The 22,077-nt window shown below is 50.4% G+C and overlaps 1 protein-coding gene across 3 annotated transcripts in view; it reads right to left on the reverse strand.

The window, feature by feature from the left end:
* The window catches only part of LARGE1 (LARGE xylosyl- and glucuronyltransferase 1), a 437,563-nt gene that overhangs the window by 313,130 nt on the left and 102,356 nt on the right, over window positions 1–22,077 (reverse strand). For 2 of the 3 annotated variants that reach the window (XM_008144698.3, XM_054719464.1), the window contains exon 2: window positions 2,748–2,935. In XM_008144698.3, coding sequence (XP_008142920.2) covers window positions 2,748–2,853 — 106 coding nt within the window. In that variant the 5' untranslated portion in view covers window positions 2,854–2,935. Of the gene's footprint in view, window positions 1–2,747; window positions 2,936–22,077 lie in introns of those variants that run through there. The other variant, XM_054719463.1, reaches the window with a different exon arrangement.

A 22,077-nucleotide genomic window follows, 5' to 3' on the forward strand; every position in this document is an offset into this window, starting at 1 on the left:
TGGAATATGTCTGTTAATGTACCCAATCACCCACCCCCAACTTAAAGCAGTTTCTGATTTGGTCCCAAAGGTAGGATGTCTTGTTAAGCTTCACGGTTATAGGTATAGAACCTACCCCAGTCTGTGCGGGTGGTTGCAGAGTATTTCCTCAATCCTCCCTGTTTCCTGTAACCTACCTGCCAGTCTAATAAAATCACTCAAAGTCAAGGATCACAGTCACCCCATCAGCCAGGGTGGGGAAGAGCGTGATGCTGGAGAGAGTCTTCAAGTGGACATCAACACATCACGAAGCACAGCCAGGTATGAACGCTCCTCACGCAGATCAACTTCTACTCTCTCCTCCGAGAAGACGTATCACTTACCTTTGGGGCCACCCCTTCCCCGATGTCACCCATATTTCAGGAGAACTCCTCTCTACCCCATGACCAGAAACAGGCACAGAGCTCGGGGCTGCCATCCCCAGCCTCCCCACTCAGTGACTGGTCTCTGGACAAGCAACTAGAGGCAATCCAATCAGAGGCAAGCATGGAGAGTTGGGGGAGGGAGAACTCCTCTTTCTATAAGGACTGGGGAGGATAAGTCATAAACTATAGCTTGTTTCACGTAGGAAAGACTACCCTGAAAGAAACCACAGAAGAGAAAAGCAGAGCAAAGGGATGAAGAGAGACTGAGCTACACGGGTATCACTTGAGCCCCTGGATCCAACCCTACCTGAAGCCTGCCTCCACCGTCGAACTTACAAGTTTTGTTAGCCCCCAAATTCCCTTTTTGCCCAAACCTTTTAGGGTTGAGTTTCTATCAATGAGTGCAAATAAAAATTCTGCAATTTCCCTCGCAGCACCCAGAAGCGTCATGTGACACCCTGTCAAACCCCTTGCCAAAGTCTGCTACCTCACTGAGGCCCCGACTATAACATGGTTTTATAGTTAAAAACTCCAGCTCTCGAGTTCAATAATCCAGGCCCTGTCTTGACTGGCTTTGGGGCCTTGGGCAGATCCCTCAAGTTTACCTTCCCCGCCTTCCCATCCCTACCTATTACATAGGATTCTTGTGAAAAAAATCCTAACGCGTCAAGTCCTAACAACAATGCCTGGCAGGTAGAAATGCTCAAAAAACTAATAGCTTGCCCTAGCTGGTTTGGCTCAGTGGATAGAGTGTCAGCCTGCGGACTGAAGGGTCCCGGGTTCGATTCCAGTCAAGGGCAGATGCCAGGGTTGCGGGCTCGATCCCCAGTAGGGGACATGCAGGAAGCAGCCAATCAATGATTCTCTCTCATCATTGATGTTTCTATCTCTCTCTCCCTCTCCCTTCCTCCCTGACATCAATAAAAATATATTTAAAAAAAACACTCCTCAAAATACTAATAGCTTATATTGTTATCCTCATTATTGTTATAATATTAGTATTAGCAGTCTAGTTATACTATGAAAGTCAATGTTTTAACGTATTAAACCGAGTCAGGCGCCAGCCCCTCATAGCCTGGTTTTATCAGGGCTCCTCCATCACCCCTAGAAAAACATTTCCTTATATCTCTCCTAGGCTTATCACCAGCTCACCTTCCTCCCTCCGATCCCTTTACGGAAAATTACCCACGCGATCCCTTTAGGGAAAATTACCCACGCGCACCGCCCTGGCGTCATTCCTGCTCTCCAGCCCCTTAGATGAAAGCTCCACCATCTGCAGGGGGCGCTGGGGCAGGCGAGGGGCAGGGGTGTGGCTCGGGGCCCTTCCCTGCCAAGCCCACACTCAGTTCCGCCTCCTTTATATTCCGTCTGGCTCCCTCGGGGCAAATCTCGGAAAGTGAAGTGCAACTCCTAATTAAAAGGTAGCCTTGAGCTGTCAATAAAACTATGCATAAAGAACATGTTTAAAAACACAGTACTGACTTCCTTGAGTCAGATTTTCCTTTGAGTTAATTTTTCCCTTTTAACTCAAGTGTGGGGGTAAATAGAAGAAAGCTGTGCTCGCCAACACGGCCACGCCTCCCCCCCCCCCCCCCCCGCTTAGAAAACCACCTCCGATACACAACGCACAGCGTTTGAAACTGCTGGCTGGGAGAACAAACGGCAAGTCTGGTCTTTGCTGATGATTTCTGAACAGTGGCAGGGATTAGCGTTGTTGCGCTCCTGTCCTGGGCCATCGGATGGCTGATCAGCCCTCCCGCGAGCCCGGCCGACTGCTCCGACACCCGCCTCCTCACACCACGCACAGCCTGTGCGGCCATCGTGTGTGTGTCCACCTGTCTGTCTCCCCCACTGAGCCGTGAAGGCCCCGGTGTGTCATCCCCGCATGTCCAGCACCTGGTTTAGCAGAGATGTAAACCACAGCAGCAGCGACAGTAACAACGAATGTTGAATATGTGACTGCGTGAATGAGGAGATGGAAGAAAGAATAAAACATCTGGCTCCGTGAATAGCTAAGTCCTCCCTCCAGGGCCCAGCCTTGCCTGTCACCAACACAGCGATCCACTTGCAAAGCCGGTCTTTGACGTCTGTGCCACCTCCTCCACGCCACTGCGCCCAGGCGCACCTGATCCTGCGGTTGTGTCTCTCTCTCCTCACATTCCTGACTCCCTCCATTGACCTGTGAGAACCCAGGCAAGCCTTCCCCTGTGACGGGGCATGGGCATTCGCTTCTCCAAAATGACCAGCTGGGATCAGACGGCTCGGAGGCTCTCCCTGGGACGCTGGGACAGCCGGTGTTCTTCTCCCCACCTCCCGCTCACTCCGCAAAAGCTTCCTTCTTACCTTCGAAGCTCCCGGCAAACAGGTAAAGCCAGGTGATGGCTGGGATGCAGAGAAGAGTCAACGAGGCAGCCAGGAATTTCCGTCTCCCCCTGCAGATTCCCAGCATCCTCTCGGAAGTGGCAATCCCTAATCCCAGAGCCGTTTCTCTGCCCGGAGCGTGGAGTCCTCGGCCTCCCTCATAATACTCCCTGTGAAGGAAGAGCAGAGGGGAAGGGCTGTAAATGGATGCAGATTGCAGAGAGAACATGCTGGAGCTCCCGGGAGGAGGCTGACTCGGCTACGGTTTCCTGCTAACCCTTATTCCCGAGGGATGCTGCTGCACCCCTGCCATCTATCAAAGCGGAGACAGTTCGTTAGGAAATAAACAAATAAAGCATAAGGGCGCTGGCTCTCTCCCTCTCTCTCTCTAATGTGCACACTTACACACACATATGCACTTCTACTATGGGTTACTTCTGAAGCCTGAACTAACACACTCATTACACGAGCATTTAGTGAGCACCTTGTATATGCCAAGCACTAGCCAGGTGCTGTGTTTTGAAAAAAGCAGAATGAGGGTTGGCGTCAAAGAGCACAATCTAACAGGAGAGGCCAGCATAAAACATCCACAGACACTCGGAGAATGTGACGGCTGCGATGGGCAGGCACCTCCAGGGAAGGATGAGGACGTTGCCGACCGCTCCCGTGTGCGGCCAGGGGGGTGGAACAGTTCCCGTGTTCCCGGCAGAGAGCCCAGTGGAAGGCACGCAGGGCTGACCACACACACACTCACTCACACACACACACACACACACACAGGAAAGGAGACTGGCAAGGCACGAGATCTCCATCACCGTGGAAAGCCTACACGCACTCATCTTTAACACGGAAGAAGAGCCCAGAAAAGCATGGACGACGATGAAGATGTGCAGAGCACGGGGAGGAACATGGAGATAACCCACAGCCGTCTGCAGAGGGACAATCCTCGGACCACGCAGGAGACTGGTGAAATGCGAAGAACAGAGGAGGGAGAAGGCCTACACAGATGGAGTAGAGGACACGACCGCTCGCCTGAGTCTATAACCAGAAACTCATGTGCCTTACAAAGGAATTAAAAACCCAACAGGCCATGAACTCCCATCTCCATCACCTCCTAACGCAGTCACCTGGGCTGCAGGTGGAGAGCGAGGTCCACAGGGAAACTCCCTGACAGAGCAGAGCCCACGGCTGCAGGCAGCTCCCATGTAAGGCTTCGGTTCCTAAGGAATGGTGTCCCTTAGACACTCCCCCACGGTCCTTCCCTCTGCCAGGACCCTCACACCCCATGTGACGATGTCTGGGTGAACCGTCTCCCTTCCCCACCAGCCGTGGTGTTTCCAGAAAAATGCTCAAACCCCGTGGGATTCACCGGCATCCCTAAGACTTAGCGTCCTGCCCGTCACTTTCGGGTGCCTGGTAACTGTCTGCTGAGCGAATAAATGGAATCCGATTCTAACCAGAGGCGGCCCTCCCGAGCTTCAGGAGTTTGTGTTCAGCAAGCTGCCGGCAATAAACACCTCACGGAGCCCATCTCCACGTCAGAGGCCGGGCTGTCTTCCGCAACCCCTCTGACCCTTTTCTAAACGTTTGAAACAGATGAAAGGCCACAGGGCTGGAGGGTGAGCACAAGAAAGGAACGCCAATAGAAGCAAAATCCCTTTAAACCAAGAATGCTGACTTCAGAAAAGTGCCCCCGGGGAGAAGGAGCCACAAACCCCACAAACAAACCTCACTGGTCACTGAGAATGAGCATCTTCACTAAGAATGAGCAGCGGGAAATGCTGGCGATCCCAGGGGAGGGAGTGTTGGGGGCGGAAGGCAGAGGGAATCCGGCCACACCAGGACCTGGCCCCAGGTCAGCTTTGCTTCATTCACCTGTGCAGCGGAGGGACACCCTCAGTCTGGGCGGGTGGGTATGAGGCTGAAATAAGAAATCCCTTGAGCGACGAGCAAAGCCCCAGCAAGCACTTGGCAGGGTAACCCCGTCTTCCTAAGAACCCAACAGCCGTCTTACTTATGCTTTTCTCTCTCCTCCTCCCATGCCCCAACACACACAGGGTTTGGCAGAAAACAGATCTCAGCAAGTAGGTACTGACTGACAAGCCAAGTGATTTAACCTGAAAAACCTACCTACGCAATTCTCCTTCAGGAGTTCCCACCCATTAAAATCACATGGGTTTGTTTTGTTTGTTTGTAAACAGTTCACATATAAGAATAAAGACGATGAGCAGTAGTAGCACTTTTGGCGTATAAAGCATTTTTCTAGGTTTTTTTATTTGTTTAATTCTCAGAAGAACTTATTTTTTATCCCTATTTTATGGACAGGAAAACGAAGGCCAAAAAGATTAATTAATGGGCCAAAGGTTATACGGAGGGGGAGGGGGGAGCGGCTCTGTTCCCCCTAAGAAATGGACCCCTTCAAGGGGCATCTTCCTTTTGATCTAACCTCAGTCCTTTATATTGCATCTTATGAGTATGTCATTCCCCAGAGTCAAATGTATCACCAGTGTTTGCTCCTGTTCCAAGGGACAATAAAGTAGAATAGACAGAAATACAATCAGAAAGCGATAGATGGATTTACACTTCAGGGGAAAGTAGGGATATACCAAAAACTGAGCTCAAGTGGCACTGATATTTAAATAACATTTTCAAAGACTCCTTAAAACACTTATTTTCCTCCTTTTCCTCTCTCCGTCTGCACACGTTCGTTTCAACTCGCACAATTTATGTAAAGTTTTAAAACAGAGTCAAGGTTGGCTTGCATTTTATGATAACGCTGGCACCTGAAATTAAACTCAGCAGGTGAAAAAATACTCCTTCATGGATTTGACTTTTAAATGACACCTCTGTGCTCTAAAGACACATTTTAAAGAGAAACCTCCATATTTATCAGAAGTTTCTCCAGGAAGTCAATACAGGCATCAACACAAGAAGAAGAAAGGACGGAAGAAACTGGAAGGTTGGAAATTGCATCCCACACGTGTGCAAATGACCTAGGAACACCAGTCTCTAACCGGCCTTACCTGGTGGGAGGGAGACCGCCCACCTGGCCGTTAACCCAGGGGCTTCAAAGTCACCGCTAACCAAGCACCCCCTCAAATCCAACATACAACTTCTGGACCAAGCTGGTCGATTTCTCCTCCTAAACATCTACTCCACCTGTCTCCTCCCATGTCTGAACCAACAAATGTCACATTTATAGAGAACACTGCATGAGCCAGAAAAATGATCACGCCCTCTCTTAAGCCACAAAAGGAGGATTCAAAGCTGAACACAAACTATGACTGCAAGTATCCTTCAGCCCAGTGTGAGAAATTACATACATATATAAGAATCTCCATAACCACAGATATGGAAAGGTATGAGCACTGAGAGTTCTAGTTCTCTCTATGGGTAGAATGAGAGTCATTTCAACCCTGTGATTATATTCTTTCCTAAATTTTATACAAGGAGTGTGCATGGCTTGTATAATTTAAAACTATGTAAAAGCTTGAAATCATCACGCCTTCCTGTTACACTGTTTTGTGATTCAAAATGCCCAAAAAAATGTGTTTTACTTGCCTTGCTAGGTGCGGTGAGTTAGAATCAGCGGGACCCTAATTGGGAATGCATATCCTGCAGGCGTGGCTGGTTACCACTTGAAAGACTCCAGTCAGAAGCCTACACTCCAAACACAGCTCCACACCTCCCGGACCCACACCCGAGGCTGTCTTTTAATTAGCATCACGGATGTGCGGAAGGATTTTTCAAGAGTGTTCAAGATGTGTGGGTTGTCTAGGAACATTGCACATGAAAAGAAACTAAAAATCTATGTAACCTTCCAAAAAAAAAAAAAAAGTCTAAGAAACCCTTCAGAATCACTTAGGATCCCAAACAGATCCTATGGGCACTGAACAGATCTGGGCCATGGATTTTAACTAGATCGGCTGAATCCTGTCAGTCACCTATGGTCACCCCCGTCTCCCTCCAGTGACCCGTTCTTGCAAGGTGCTCTCCCGGTTCCTAAGAGCGATGAGACTGAGCTCCTAAAACAGGTCCTACAGCAGACGGACCCTCATGCTGGCTTTGCTGTTACCGTTACATGCGCCATTGCTAGAAGATGGCCAGCTCATGCCCTTACCCAAGCCATCTGCTCACACACACTCATACAACGCCCTTTCTCCTCCGCTGGGGCTGGGGAGGAATTTCAAGCCTCGCCGCTTCAAGTCCAGACCCGCAGCTTCCTTCCCCTCCTGTCTGCACTCCCACAGTCACACATTCCTGACGCTTAGCTGGGGTCTCACCATGTCCTGAGCATTAATCTCTCTTCATGAGACTAAAACCCCCAAAAGGCAGAGGATCAGGTTTTTAAATTCTCCATGAGCCCAGCATCTAGGACAAAGGTTTACGCTCAACCATCGCTGCCCAGTGTGTGGTCCCGGACCCAGTGGCATCGGCAGCAGAAAAGCAAACTCCTAGGCCCTGCCCAGGCCCCACTCCATCACACTCTGCATCGGAACAAAATCCCAGGTGATTCGAGTGCACATTACCGTGTGAGAGGGCTGTCCAGGCATGCGCTGCATAAGGACATTCCCGTCAACCACGGAGCACACGCCTGTGGCATTCCCCATAGCCTAGGTGTGTAACGGGCTATTCCATGGTCGTTGTGTTGATCGCCTAAGAACGCATTTCTCACTATCCCCATCACTAAGCGGCACATGACTGTACTAAAGCACCCGGTAAACAGCGGGTTAATACACAGAGTGCCACCTCCCCCCCCCCCCCCCCCCCCCGCAGGGACTGGCCAGTGCCTCTGGAGAGCCGTTCACCTCCGGGACTTCGGGATGGCATGCTTATTATAACAGTTCTCTTAACAGATGGAAGCAGAGTTTCTAGAAGGAAAGGTGCCTTTTTCTAATTACACAAAAGCACCTTCTGGACTAGAGGTGGCTCTGATGACCGCCCACTCCTCCCAGGTTTGAATAATGATTGAACCGCCACACCACCCACGGAGACATCATTCTATCCCTCTGGTAAAAAGGAACACTGAGACCAAGAGAGGCGAGCAACATTGAGTTAGTTGTTGGAAATGCTGGGACTCAAATGCTAGTTTCCTGAAAACATACACACACACACACACACATACACATGCCCAGCCTGTATCTGCCCAATCACTGCCCAATCAGACTCAAGGGCAGGCGCCCTGCCTGCTGTGGCCATCGCAGCTCTGTGTGGCTGGCACAGGACCTGGTCCATAAGAGACGATCATTAAGTGGGTACTGAGTGGCTCTATGACTACCTGAGTCTCAACCAGCAGCCTCCTTGGACATTCATCACTGTACACACTACCCTGTCACACCAGCTCAGCCCACTCCTTCCTCCCAAGCACAACTGTGGAACTCCCCCTGTGTGATCAGCAAATCCCCCTTTATCCTCAACTTCCTCGCACTTCCTCCTACCTCCTGCGCTTGTGTGGAAGGCTAGCTGCTGCCAGGATCCCGCTTTCCCTTCCTCCCACTCCTCAAGGCATGCACCCCAGGCCCAGGATGCGGCTCTGTGCCCGGCTTCCAGCTGTCTCTAGGGAGTCTGGCTGCCCCTCCGCTAGGAAGACCCTCGTGCTCCTGTGGCTCCCTTCCTCTCTGTCCTTGCCACTGTCATTTGGCAACGCCTCTCATTCCCTGAAGACTGGAGCTCCCTCCACACACTCCTCTGTCTCTCCACCTAAATTCCATGACAAAAAAATGGCCGATTCAAAGCCTTTGCCCCTTCCCATGGACCAGGGACCAGGTTCACCTTCTAGCACCTGGTGTCCTCACAAACAACACAACCTTACAATTTCAAATATCATCACCAACCCCTGCCCAGCCCCATCTGTGAGCCTTCCCGGCTGCCATTATCCAACTTCTTCACTGTATTGTTTCAATAAGTCCCCTTTAAACAAAAGCCTGCCAGCCGTCTGACTATATGACACGTGCCATGTAGAAACAAATCCCTCACCTCACCTCAAGTAGGTCCCTGGGGCAATGGTGTGCCCCGAGACACGCTCTGTTACGTGTGAGGTCACGTGCCAGTTCACTGTGCTACCTTCCTCCCCTTTCTCTGCTCCACAAGGAGGAACACACAAGAGGCATTCGGCCTCTCTCTCTGGGCCTGGCGCGTCCGTCCTGAGGCCGAGCCCAGTCACATCCCTCTGACCTCTTTTCTCTGCACATCAGGCCCCACAGCACCTGCCTCCCGCAGGTGACTCTTTGGTTGCATGGCACCAGGCCTTGGAGGCACTGTTTAAAAATTCATGCCTGGCAGCAGTCACTCAGTGGATGAGCATCGACCTATGAACCAGGAGGTTCATAGTTCGATTCCCAGACAGGGCACATGCCCAGGTTGCGGGCTCGATCCCCAGGAGGGGGCGTGCGGGAGGCAACGGATCAATGATTCTCTCTCTCTCTCTCTTCTCTCTGTCTCTCTCTCTGTCTCTCTCTCCCCCCTACCTCTGAAATCAATAAATATATATTTTAAATTTTTTTGAAAAATCACCACATGAACTACTATTTTAAGGACGCTAAGGGTCCATTCCTGCCACCTTAGTTTGTCTTGATCCCACTGCGACATCAGATCCTCTGGCTGCGGGGAAACTGGTCCTTCCATCCCTGGCACCACTGGGCGGTCCCAGATCAAGGGGCAGAGGCCTCACCAGGGTCTCCAGTCTAGTCTTCAACCACCCATTTCACACACCTCTGCAATGAGGACATGCTACCTACAGCCTGAGGTTTTGCCCACCTCGTTTCTGTTATGCTTCAAACAAACTCCAAGGCACGCCTGCATTTCACGTGGGCCTCTCAGCATTTACAGAGGACAGGGCCTCAGGATCTGGGCTCTGCATGTCGGTGGGAGCATCTACGCAAGTCATCTTTCTTCGTGAAAGCTCGTGGCAATATCAAGCACAAAGGGTTGCTGTCGGAGTTGGGGGAGATCAAATGAAATCCAATATATGATTGCACAGCAACATAAGATGCTGTACTAGCCATAACAACATTAAAACAAATCAGCTGAATTTTAGCTGCTTGACCAATCAAATTCTATGGATAGCACAGACACGACTGTCCCCTTGCTGTGATGTCCACAAAGCGGATAGAAGGGCATCTTACTCCATTTGGGCTTCTATAACAAAAATACCATAGACGGGGTGGTTTAAACAACAAATATTTATGTCTCACAATTCTGGAGACTGGGGAACCCAAGATCAAGATACCAGCATATTCCACGGCGGGCAAGGACTCCGCTTCCTGGTTCAAACTTTTTGCTGTGTCCTCAGGCAGAAAAGGTGAGGGAACTCTTTCAGGCCTCTTTTATATAAGGGCACTAATACCACTCATGAGGGCCCCATCCTCATAACATAATCACCTGCCAAAGGCCCCACCCCTAATACCAAGTAAGCAGTAAAGGAAATGGGCTCAGGAAACAAGTTAGAGGCAAAAGAAGGGCCCTTGGAGCTTAGGAAAGTATACTTGGAAAGATTGGAGCAGGGTGCTGGGAGAGGGTGGAGGGGGGATACAGGGAGAGAGCCCTGCCCATCTCAAGTGCTCAAGGGCCACAGTGATGAACAATACACGTTCCAGTATCTTCTGAGCCTCACAGCATCCCACTTACAGAAGTCAGTTTGGCCTTGAGCATGAGCATGGAATTGGAGCGGAGAACCTGGGTGGCTGGATGAACAGCACCTAAGCTGGTGGGGCCCAGAGACCTGGGTGTAAGTAGATCGGGAACACTCAGGAAAGCAGACCACATTAATCGGGCAACAGGGGTACCAGGTACCACACTGGCACTTCCAGGAGATCTTCATTCACTCAGGCTCTGCAACCAGTCTGTGCGCCTCCACTTCACAGACAGGGGCACCGAGGCTCCAAAGGCCACGTGACTCGGGTCACACAGCTGGGAAGCAGGACCCTGGGGTCAACCCAAGACTTCTGACCTCCTCGGTGTGGCATCACAGACCTCTAACACCTGCCTCCCCAAGGACCTCACCCCTCCCCGTTCCAATGCTGGACCACCCCCTCAATAAAGGACACCACGTCCACACCTCCCTGACTTTCCACCTGCTGCCTCCACTTCCTACTGGACTAGCCCCTACTTATCTACACGGTGAGCCTCTAAGGCAGTGGTCCTCAAGTGGGGGAATTTTGCCTACCACCCCGGGGACATGTTGAAATGTCTAGCAAATTTTGACGATCAAGACTGGGGAGAATGGGGTGCTATGAGCATCAGTAGGTAAAGGTCAGGGATGCTGATAAACATCTTCCAAGGACGGCCCAAGACAGCCCCCCACCACAAATGATTATCTAGCTCAAAATGCTAATAGGGCTCAGGTTGAGAAACCAGGTTAAGGCCCCACCGGCCCCTATTAAAGGCGAGAGCATGTTTCCATGGGGACACATGCCCAAAAGAACGGCAGCTTCACTGGGAGGCATTTCCTCCAAAGCCACCGCCCTTGGCCCGGAGAAGTGGAAGGCACGGACCTACATCCCAGGTACTTCCCTTAATTCCCACCCTTATATTCCACCATACATCCCAGGTCCTGCTTTTTAAATACATATATATATTTATTGATTTCAGAGAGGAAAGGAGGAGGAGAGATAGAAACATCAATGATGAGAGAATCCTTGATCGGCTGCCTCCTGCATGCCCCACACAAGGAACTGAGCCCACAACCCAGGCATGTGCCCTGACCGGGAATCGAACTGTGACCTCCTGGATTCACAGGTCAATGCTCAACCCCTGAGCCATGCCAGCCGGGCCCCAGGTCCTGCTTTTGAGGGGCAGGCGCGTCAGTTTAATAGAGATGTCAACAGGCGGGCAGTGTGAATGTCACTTGCAGCGCGGAGCTCTCTTTGGGGGGTGACACAGGTGCAGAAGCAAAAAGGGGGAAGAGATCGAGGAGCAATCAAAAATTCCCACTTACAGCATTAACCTCTTTGACTATGCCTCGCCACACAGATCTTTAATGCAAATGGATCTTTCCTGAGGATGTGCACTGTTCCCGGGGTCGGCCTACGGCTCCGGAAGGCTGATTGTCACGGTTCTCTTTTGAATGCTAAATCAGCTCCTAATCACATCCACGCGGCTGCCCGGGAAGCCGCCGTGGGGAGTGTGTTGGTCCCCGTTCTTTGGATTTTCATTCTGGAAAAGGATGACTTAAGCAGGCATGCCGCACATTTCCATTCTGCTTAAGCAAACACTCAGTAAGCATTTAACAAGGGCGGCTGCCGCAACACGCACTCCAGTCCTCCCCGCACTCCCGTCCCCTCCACGTGTCTAACTCGCTGAGTCTATTCTTCCTCCACATTCCACGGCCTTGGTAGCACACGGTAAAGAGAAGACAGCGACGTCTTTCCCTTTTCTCTCCTTGCCATTCACCCCTTTCCACACGGCACATGCTCCCCAGGCTCAGGCCCTATTCCAGGCATGGAGCTTGGGGCGGGGGACACAGAGATAGGTGCCACCTGCCCTTGCAGAGCCTTGTGAGAGTGCAGGCACGGACAGACAGACCGGGGCGCCATGACCATGCACACAAGGCGGGACTGGGAAGATATGGTTCTCAGGAGAAAACATCGGAGCTGATCCAACAGCCAATGAGGGTGGCACAATGTCCAGAGGCTGGGAAGGCAAGCGAGGTCCTCCCTGGGGAGGGAACCACTAGGAAAAATGCAAGGGCAGGCCTGGCCCCAGGGAGCAGCCACCGGCTACTCCTTCTAGAGTCAGATTAGGAGATTGATGGATAGAGGGGAATAAGACCTGGATGACCTTGAATGCCAAGTGAAGGAGAACTTGAACTTTATTCCACTGCCCCTGGGCAACTACTGAAGATTTCTGAGCAGGAATTACAGCATGTGTGTTTAAGAAAACTAACAACTCTGCAAGGGGGTGAAGCTGGAGGAAAAGCGCAGTCCAGAGGCCACCCCGAATGATTCTGGTGGCAGACAGAGCTGGGAGCCATTCCAGGCGCAATATTGGTCTTTGTTTTTGGGGGTATTTCTTGTTGCCACAATGCTGTTTTTGGTCCATAGGTGGGTGCAATGGACTGAATGTTTGAGTGTCCCCCAAATTCCTATGTTGAAATCCTAATCCCCAATTTGATGGTGTTAGGAGGTGTGTGGTCTTTGAGATGTAGTTAGGGCAGTGATGGCAAACCTATGACATGCGTGTCAGCACTGACACGCGTAGCCATTTCTGATGACAAGCGGCCGCTGAGGCGGCCGCGTGCCGAGAATGAAACATTTGCTGCTCCTGAGGATGAAACATTTGCGAAATAATGTTTTTTTCCTCAAAGTGACACACTACCCGAGTTATGCTCAGTTTTTTGGCGAAGTCTGACACACCAAGCTCAAAAGGTTGCCCATCACTGAGTTAGGGCATGAGGGTGGAGCCCCCAGGAATGGGATTAGTGCCCTTATGAAAGGGACTCTTTCTGCCGTGTGAGGACAAAGGAGAAGCTGGCACTTCACAAGCCAGAACAGGGTCCTCACCAGAACCCAGCCCTGGTCTCAGATCTGCAGGCTCCGAGCTGTGAGGAATAAATGTGTTGTTGATAAGCCACCCAGCCTTTAGTGTTCCCTTCTGCAGCCCGAACAGACCAAGACTGTGAGGCCGCAGGGTGCTGAGGACTGGCCTCCAGCCACAGGGAATGGGTTGCAGCTGTTCTGTGTGAGAGCAACGCCGCCATCCTCCTTTGCCAGGGGCTGGTTTGGGGATGGGGTGTGGCCCAGGCCTGGTCACAAGCTACAGTGGAAGGAAAAGTCCCAGTGTCATCCCAAAGCCACAGACGGGGTGTCATGAAGGAAATTCCCCTTGTAGACAGACAGATACATGATTTGCCTCGGGTCATAGAAAAAGTCTCTAAAATCATAGAATACACGCTGAAGGGCCTCCTGATTTGGATTACAGTGTGTGATGGTCCTCAACCGTCATAGACTTTAACCCTGTTCAATGTTCCCCTCATTTAGACCACACAAATATCCTCATGATTAAACAAGAATGGCCTTTTCTTTTTACTCGGGTGAAATTCGCAGAACATAGTACTATCCATTTAAACATGTACAATTCAGTGGAACTTAGTGCATTCGTAATGTTGTGCAACCACCACCTTGTCAAATTCCAAAAAATGTTCACCTCTCCAAAAGAAAAATCCACTCCCTACCCGTAGCCCCTGGCAAGCACCAATTTGCTTCCTGTCTCTATGGATTCATCAATTCTAAATATTTCCTCTAAGTGGAATCATACATTAGATGGCCTTTTGTGCCCAGCTTCTCTCCCTTCACATGATGTTGTTAAGGTTCCACCATGTTCTAGCATGTAGCCCAATGCCATTCCTTTTCCTGGCTGGGTAACATGCCACTGAATGAACATAACGCTCTTATTTATTCATTCACCAGCTGATGGGCATTCGGGTGAGTTCCACCTTCTGGCTACCGTGAGGAGCGCTACTATGAACCCTTGTGTACAAGTGCTCGATGGAGAAGGACGGCTTTTCTGAAGGTTACCTACACCCTCCTGCTCTACGCACGTAAGGGAACCCGGCCCTGGTCTCGGATCTGCAGACCTTTAATGGTGGTTTTAAATTTGTAGAACCTGGCACCTGAGGGAGCCCAAGCAACAACAGTGATTGTAGCGACAGTCTACCGCGTGCCTGGCTCTCTGCTGGGCAGCTGACAACACATCTCAGTTCATCTTCTCGAGACTCCTGATACGGTGCAAGATTCTTCCACAGAGGAGACAGCCACAGCTCACCCCGGGTTAAACACCACACCACACATTACACACGCAGTACGGAGGGGAATCAGAACTGAACACGGAGGCCCTGGCCGGGTGGCTCAGTTGGTCGGAGCGTCGTCCCATATACCAAAAAGGTTGTGGGTTCAATCCCCCGTTGGGGTGCCTATGGGAGGCAACCAATTGATGTTTCTTTCTCACATGGATGTTCCTCCCTCCCTCTATCCTTTCCTCTCTCAAATCAATGAACATATCCTCGGGTGAGGACTTAAAATAAAATTAAACACAGTGGAAAGGTGCCCGGCATGTTATCTGGCACAGAGCAGCTATACAATGATTATTAATTAATTAATCAAGCATGCAATGACAGTTTGATAATGAAAACACTGGAGACCTGGTGGGGAGTAAGAAGGTATAACCGGCCCTTTACTTTACCCGTCTCGTACTGACTGCATGTCCAAGCCCAGTGGACATTGCACTGGCTTCCTGGGGCTGCCGCAACCAAGGCCACACACAGGGCAGCTTCAGCAGGACACGGGTGGTCCCACAGTCTGGAGGCTAGAACTCTGAGATCAGGGTGTGAGCAAGGCTCGCTCCCTCCGCAGGCGCCAGGGGAGGGCCCGCTCCAGGCCCGTCTCTGAGCTCCGGACGGCCCCTCGGCGGTGGCGGTACAACTCCAGTCCCCACAGGGCACTCTCCTTATGTTCCCATCGGAGTCCAGATCTCCCTTCTATAAGGGCAATCGGTCATGGGCCCAACCTAATCCAGGATGATCTCATGTTAGCTAATTACATGTGCTACGACTGAATTTCCAAATATGAACATGTTCTAAGGTGCTGGGGGCTAGAACTTCAGCTTATAGTCGGCAAACTGCGGTTCGCAAGCCACATGCGGCTCTTTGGCCCCTTGAGTGTAGCTCTTCCACAAAATACCACGGCCTGGGCGAGTCTATTTTGAAGAAGTGGCGTTAGAAGAAGTTTCAGTTTAAAAAATTTGGCTCTCAAAAGCAATTTCAATCATGGTACTGTTGATATTTGGCTCTGTTGACTAATGAGTTTGCCGACCACTGCCCTAGCCAGTTTGGCTCAGTGGATAGAGCGTCGGCCTGCAGACTGAAGGGTTCCGGGTTCAATTCCCGTCAAAGGCATGTACCTCGGTTGCAGGCTCCTCCCCGGCCTGGGCCCTAGTCGGGACTCATGCAGGAGGCAACCGATCAATGTGTTTCTTTCACATCGATGTTTCTCTCTGTCTTTCCCTCTCTCTTTCCACTCTCCCTAAAAATCAATGGAAAAACATCCTCAGGTGAGGAATTTAAAAAAAAATAAAAGAACTTCAGCTTATGAATGTGGGGGAGGACACGACTCATCCTGCAAAAGTCGAGAAAGGAAAGCAGCACGAGGCAGAGTGAGGAGGGGGCATTTCAGTTCGCTGGGGTCAGGGGTGCCCAGTCCCCAGAGGACACCTGTCAAAGGTCAGCAGGACTGAGTGGGTCCCCGGAGGATGGACAGGATGGCCTGGGCGCTGGCACAGGTCTCCACATCCCACCGGTGTGAGAGAAGGAGCATGAAAGCGGGCCATGAAAAGTCTAGTTCTGGTCCCGCTCAGCCAGCAGCTCACTGTGCGACCTGAGCGAACACTCACCTTCTCTGGGCCTCAGCATCCAATCAAAGTAAGTGTGGGCTCCCTGACGGATCTCTAACACCCAGAACAGGGTGTCTGCTCTTCAGTGCCAAACCCACCGGGAGATACAAGCCCCGCCCCTGCAGGGAGGCGGACTGCTCGCGGCTTCCAACAATCTCCAGGTCGGAACTGTCCGCGCACGGGCCTGCCACCTGGAACGCTGGAGATTAAATTTCCAGCATCCAGGCTGGTGGAAGAAACATCAGATAGCTCAGCGCTGTCCGCCCGCACAACACAGCAGACAGCCGCCGCGCATCCAGTAAACAGCCCGGTTAATAAGTGTGAGTTCATTAGTCGCGGGGCTGTCAGGAGCCCAATAGCTGTGATCACACACCAAGCCGTCCCCGTCTCAGAAGTCAGGCTAAATGCTTTCCATTTTTATCACCCAATTCATAACCTGGCTGTCTGGCTTTGAGAATCAATAGCCTGGTGGTTTTGGTATCCAATAAATTTGTCTTCGTCCGGACGTTTTTCATTTCCCATGCCACTTGTCGAGAGCCGGGGAAGGTGAATTGCTCCTCTCAAAGCATTTGTTTTTCCAAATCTGTAATTTCACACTGACAGGTTCCACACACCGGTGAAGGCGACGCGGGAAAGAAAGCAGAGAACAAAGGCCCTATTCCCAACACCGAGAAAGCCTCCAGCTGGGGTCACGGGGGACGACCAAGGTAATGGGTTTCACATGGCAAATGTCAACGGGTCTACCTGGGATGATCCATCAACATTCACCTACCAAAGAATTTTTATCCAACACTCGCTAAGTGCCAAAGCCTGTGCTGGGTAATTTATAGGAACTATCTCATTCGTCCTCACCAGACAGCTGCCTGAAAAAATGCCACTGTTTTATACGCACACACAAATAAATAGACACGTTACATTTATTTCATGTAGAACAGGGACACTGATCAAAGAAAGCCATTCTGGTTTTGTGGATAAGAGAGAAGCAAGGAACTTACAGAACAAGCCCAGTGGAAGCAAATATATACATACAGACTCAAAAGAAAGCTTGGGGAGGGAACAGGTCTCGAATCCAACACAAAGGATCCGAATAAGGAAACTGAGGCTGAGACAAGGGAATGACGTGTCCAAAGTCATCCAGAAAGCAAAGACCAAAGTGAAGTCTACACTCTATGAGTTCTTGTCTTCTTGCTCTGCTGCTTCAGTTTTATTTTCTTCTTCATCATCATCAAATCAACACATATTTTATAAAATGTTTAACAGATCTAAACACGGAAAGATCCATGGTTTGGAACATTCAAGATGGGAGGGAGAGAAACCCTTCAAGAACCTCCTGGTCCAAATCCAGGGAAAGAGAAGGTGTTCACCTGGAACTCAAGGAAGAGGAGGATGGGAAGTGACTGCTAATTTCTTTGGGGGAAATGAAAATAAATGTGCTAGAATTCAACAGTAGTGACTGTAACACAGTCTTATGAATATGCTAAATAGATAAAACCAGTGATTATTAAAACCACTGAACTGTATACTTTAAAAGGGTGAAATTAATGGTATGTGAATTATACCTCAATTAAAAAAATAACCGGTGACATCAGAACAGTCAGGGCTTAATAATGCAGATTAGCTGCAATCAAAAGAATTGATTTTAAGAGAGAGAGGAAGGGGGAGAGAGAAGCATTGATGTGTGAGAGAAACATTGATCGGTTGCCTTCTGTATGCACCCAGACCAGGGATTGAACCCACAACCTGTGTATGTGTCCTGACTGGGAATTGAACCCGCCACCTTTCTATGCATGGTACAATGCTCCAACCATCTGAGCCAAACCAGTATATATATACACACATATACTAGAGGCCCAGTGCACAAATACATGCACAGGTGGGGTTCCTCGACCTGGCCGACGATCGGGGCCATCTTGCCCAGTCCTGATCGGGCCAATCGGGGCCTGCCGGCCGGGGGGAGAAACCACAGGAGGTTGGCCGGCTAGGGGAAGGTTGGCCGGCTGGGGGGAGGTTGGCCAGCCATGGGAGGTTGGCTGTGGGAGTGCACTGACCACCAGGGGGCAGCTCCTGCGTTGAGCGTCTGCCCCCTGGTGGTCAGTGTGCATCATAGCTACCGGCTGGTCATCCATCCGGTTGTCCAGTAGTAACTGTCACTTAGGCTTTTATATATATAGGTATATATATACTTAATGTATAAACAGTTTCTGTTTATACAAATTACATATATGCTATATACAGTATATATACTACATACTAGAGGCCTGGTGCACAAAAATTTGTGCACTCAAGGGGGTCCCTCAGCCTGGCCTTTTCCCCAGGGGATCGGGCCTAAGCTGGAAGTCAGACATCCCTCTGACAGCCCAGGAGCCCTCAGGGGATGTCCGACTGACAGCTTAGGCCCACTCCCCATCAGTCGGACATCCTTAGCGCTGCTGAGGAGGCGGGAGAGGCTCCTGCCACCACCGCTGCACTCGCAGCCGTCAGCCTGGCTTGTGGCTGAGCGGAGCTCCTCCTATGGGAGCACACTGACCACCAGGGGGCAGCTCCTGCATTGAGCGTCTGCCCCCTGGTGGTCAGTGCGCGTCATAATGACCAGTCATTCTGCCGTTAGGGTCACTTTGCACATTACCCTTTTATTATATAGGATATTCATTACTTTAAGTTTCCTGTCCATCTTGTGAATTAGGAAAGTGGGGAACAAAGATGTTAATACGGTCACCTGATGAGTCACTGCTCAACCAGTATCTCACAGGCACACCTTGCAGCGTCCTTTCTAAAGCACGGCACCACTCATTTCCAGAACGGCTGCTGTGTGCGCGGTCACCCCCAGCTGACGACGACACAAATGGAAGTAACGAAACATGAAGAAATGCATGGCCTCATTGCCACAAACCTGAGATGTTTAAGGATAAAAAAACAACAACACACATAACCCTCTAAAACCCATACATGCCAACCACAGGACCGGTTAGAGGGGGAAAAAATTACCGCAATTTGTTCTTATTTACAACTAGTTTTAAGCTGTTTGTCAAACCAAATGAGCTTATCTGCCAGATGAGGTCCCAATTTCATAAGTTCATTAGCGGCTGGCGAACAGAAAGGGTCGCCCTGGTGATTTAATAATCTGGCCCTGACTCTTGTCAAAGCCCCTTGAAAAACAAGCTGCCAGGAGAGGAGGGAGGTGCTAGCTGATCTCATCTGTGCACGATGTCCGTGCCACCACGGAGCAGGACCTCGGACACGCTGTGTGAAGTCGCCACAACCAGGGCAGGATGGCAGGGCACGGGGATGTGCCCAGGGCTGGACGCCACGCGGCTTTACATTGCCTGGAGACCAACTCTCACAGCCTCCTTTTGTTTATTGCTTTTAATCCAGTAGGTACCAAAGACACACTTTTAAATTAAAACTCGGCGTCATTAGGAAATGAGGAATTCCAGGGCATAAGCAGGGCGCACTGTTCAGACGCCAGGGGGAAATGAGGAAGGTGTCTTCTAATAAGGCCCTCATTAGGAGGGAGACTAGTTTTTTACCATTACATTTATTATATAATGCAAAGGAACACCACGGTCCTCATTCAAGTGTGTTAACTGGAATAATGAAGCATCCCCAATACATTTCTCTCCAAATTGCTCCACCATGAGCTATCAAGGCCAGGTTCAATATTGCTACTCTATAGCCAAAGGGCATTCTCTGTTGAGGAATTGGTCACATTTGGTCACAGTCGCAGGCTCTGGAATTCCATTTCAGACGCTCCAAAGCTGGAAGAGGTCACCCCGGGGGAGGTGGGTTTCTTCCAGGAGACAGTATGAAATATTCTGACCTTACGAAGGGGCACCAGGGAGGGGGGTTGGGAGCGTAACTCTCTCCACCCCCTCCAGAGGGCTCTGAGCATTCTCCTCTTTCTAGATCCTTCTCCCCTTTGTGCCCGAACATTCCCTTCAGGCCTCACTTCTCACGTCCTCAGCAAGAGCCTCCTTTCCTCCCGCTAAGGTGCAGGGTGGTTGTATTAGCATCTTTCTTCCCCGGGGAGGGTGAGCCCCCTGCAGGCAGGGGCTTGCCTGTGCCTAAGTGCAGTGAATGGCACACTTTGCTGTCAACTAAAGGAGGAGATTATTTTTTACCCCATTTTAAACAAGGACTAGAGAAGACTTCTGAAACCTGACTCACAGGTTAATCCAAACCCAGAGAGGGTAGTTCCAGAATAAGGGGCAATAGGGAGGCTGGTGACCTTAATCCAAGAGATGACAAGAAGGGAGGGCAAGTGGAGAGTCCGAGGGGCACGTGTTGTGTGTGTGTGTGTGTGTGTGTGTGTGTGTGTGTGTGTGTGTTTAATGCTATTCTGAAAGGGCAGGTCTTCATGGTAAAGTCTGAACATTCCTCTGAAATGTCTTTTCATTTCCAGAATTGGAGACCAGATATAAAACAATGTCCATTTCAAAACCAAACAAAAGCCATTTTACGACTGGCCTTTTGGAATGCCCTTCCTCCAATTAACTCTTCGTTGTCCTTCCAGACCACACTCAATCGTCACCTCCTCCATGAAGCCTTCCCCAACAGGCAGAGCTCCGCTCCATCAGACTGAGGAAATCAGTGTTGCCCGGCCAGTGGCTCAGTGGTTGAGTGTCAACCCACGAACCAAGAGGTCACTGGTTCGATTCTAGGCCAGGGCGCATGCCCAAGTTGTGGGTTCGATTCCCAATAAGGGGCGTGTAGAAGGCAGCTGATAAATCTTTCTCTCTCATCGATGTTTCTAGCTCTCTCTCCCTCTCCTTCCTGTCTCTCTAAAAATCAATAAAAATATATTTTTTTAAAAAGGAAAAGGAAATCAGTGTTTGAAAACCTTCACATCTGAGTTCAGAAGGACGTGGTGAGAAAGTTACTTCTCCCCTTCCCCCCTTACTGGGGTGCTGGCACATGCTCACCGCCCTGGAACACCTGCCAGAGGGAACTGGGAACTCCAATTCCCACGGGAGCCGGAGGTCAGCCTAGTTTGGTTCCTCGGGTCCCTGGCCACTTGAGAGCGGTATCGATTTCTCCACTCCATAAGCGTATTTCCGTAGGTAACTAGGTCTTAGGAAGAGGAGACAGATGTGGGACAGGAAGATGGGAAGGACAGCGCCCGAGAAGCCCAGCCCAGTTGTAAACTCCACGAGGGCAGGGACCCCGTGTCCAGCAGGGGCTGGGCAGAGCCGGTCCCCACCACCAAAGCCACCCTAACTGATACACGTTGCTCACAGCACCTTATCATTAGGCTACAGGGCACTGGGTGGATACATTTCTTATGAGCAAAATATGCTACTAAGATGAATATACTGACAATATAGTCAGTAAATAATAATAGCCCGGTCGGTGTGGCTCAGTGGTTGAATGTCGACCTATGAACCAGGAGGTTGCGGTTCAATTTCTGATCAGGGCACATGCCTGGGTTGCAGGCTCGATCCCCAAGTGCCATGCACCTGGCGTGGCACCGGGAACTCGGCCTCCTTAACTACTTGCGGAGGGAAACAGAGATGTGGGGACTTAAACGGAACCCCGCAATGACACAGCAGGAATTTAAACCACGTCTCCCTACGCTAAGTCCAAAATATGTTCAACCCTGAAACTCTATACCAAGCGTGTCAGACTCACAGCCAGCGGGCTGCATGCCTCGTTTATTTCGGCTGAGCGTCTGACAGGCTTGCTCTATACCAAACTGCCCCCCATGCCAATTAATATTTGTTAAGGGAATAAAAAAAATTTTTAAATAAATAAAATAAGCAAAGATAGTTGTTTCTCTTGAGGTTTTTGCCACTCAACAGAAATGCTGAAAATGATCCCCACCCGGAGATTCCCAGCTATCTTTCCAGCTTCAAAATGATGATGAAAGACCAAGTGATGCCACGCTGCAAGCTGACAGAGGTTTAAATTCACCCTGCCTGCCCGTCACAAAGGC

Source organism: Eptesicus fuscus, chromosome 7 (genome assembly GCF_027574615.1).
Source record: "Eptesicus fuscus isolate TK198812 chromosome 7, DD_ASM_mEF_20220401, whole genome shotgun sequence".
Taxonomy (NCBI): domain Eukaryota; kingdom Metazoa; phylum Chordata; class Mammalia; order Chiroptera; family Vespertilionidae; genus Eptesicus; species Eptesicus fuscus.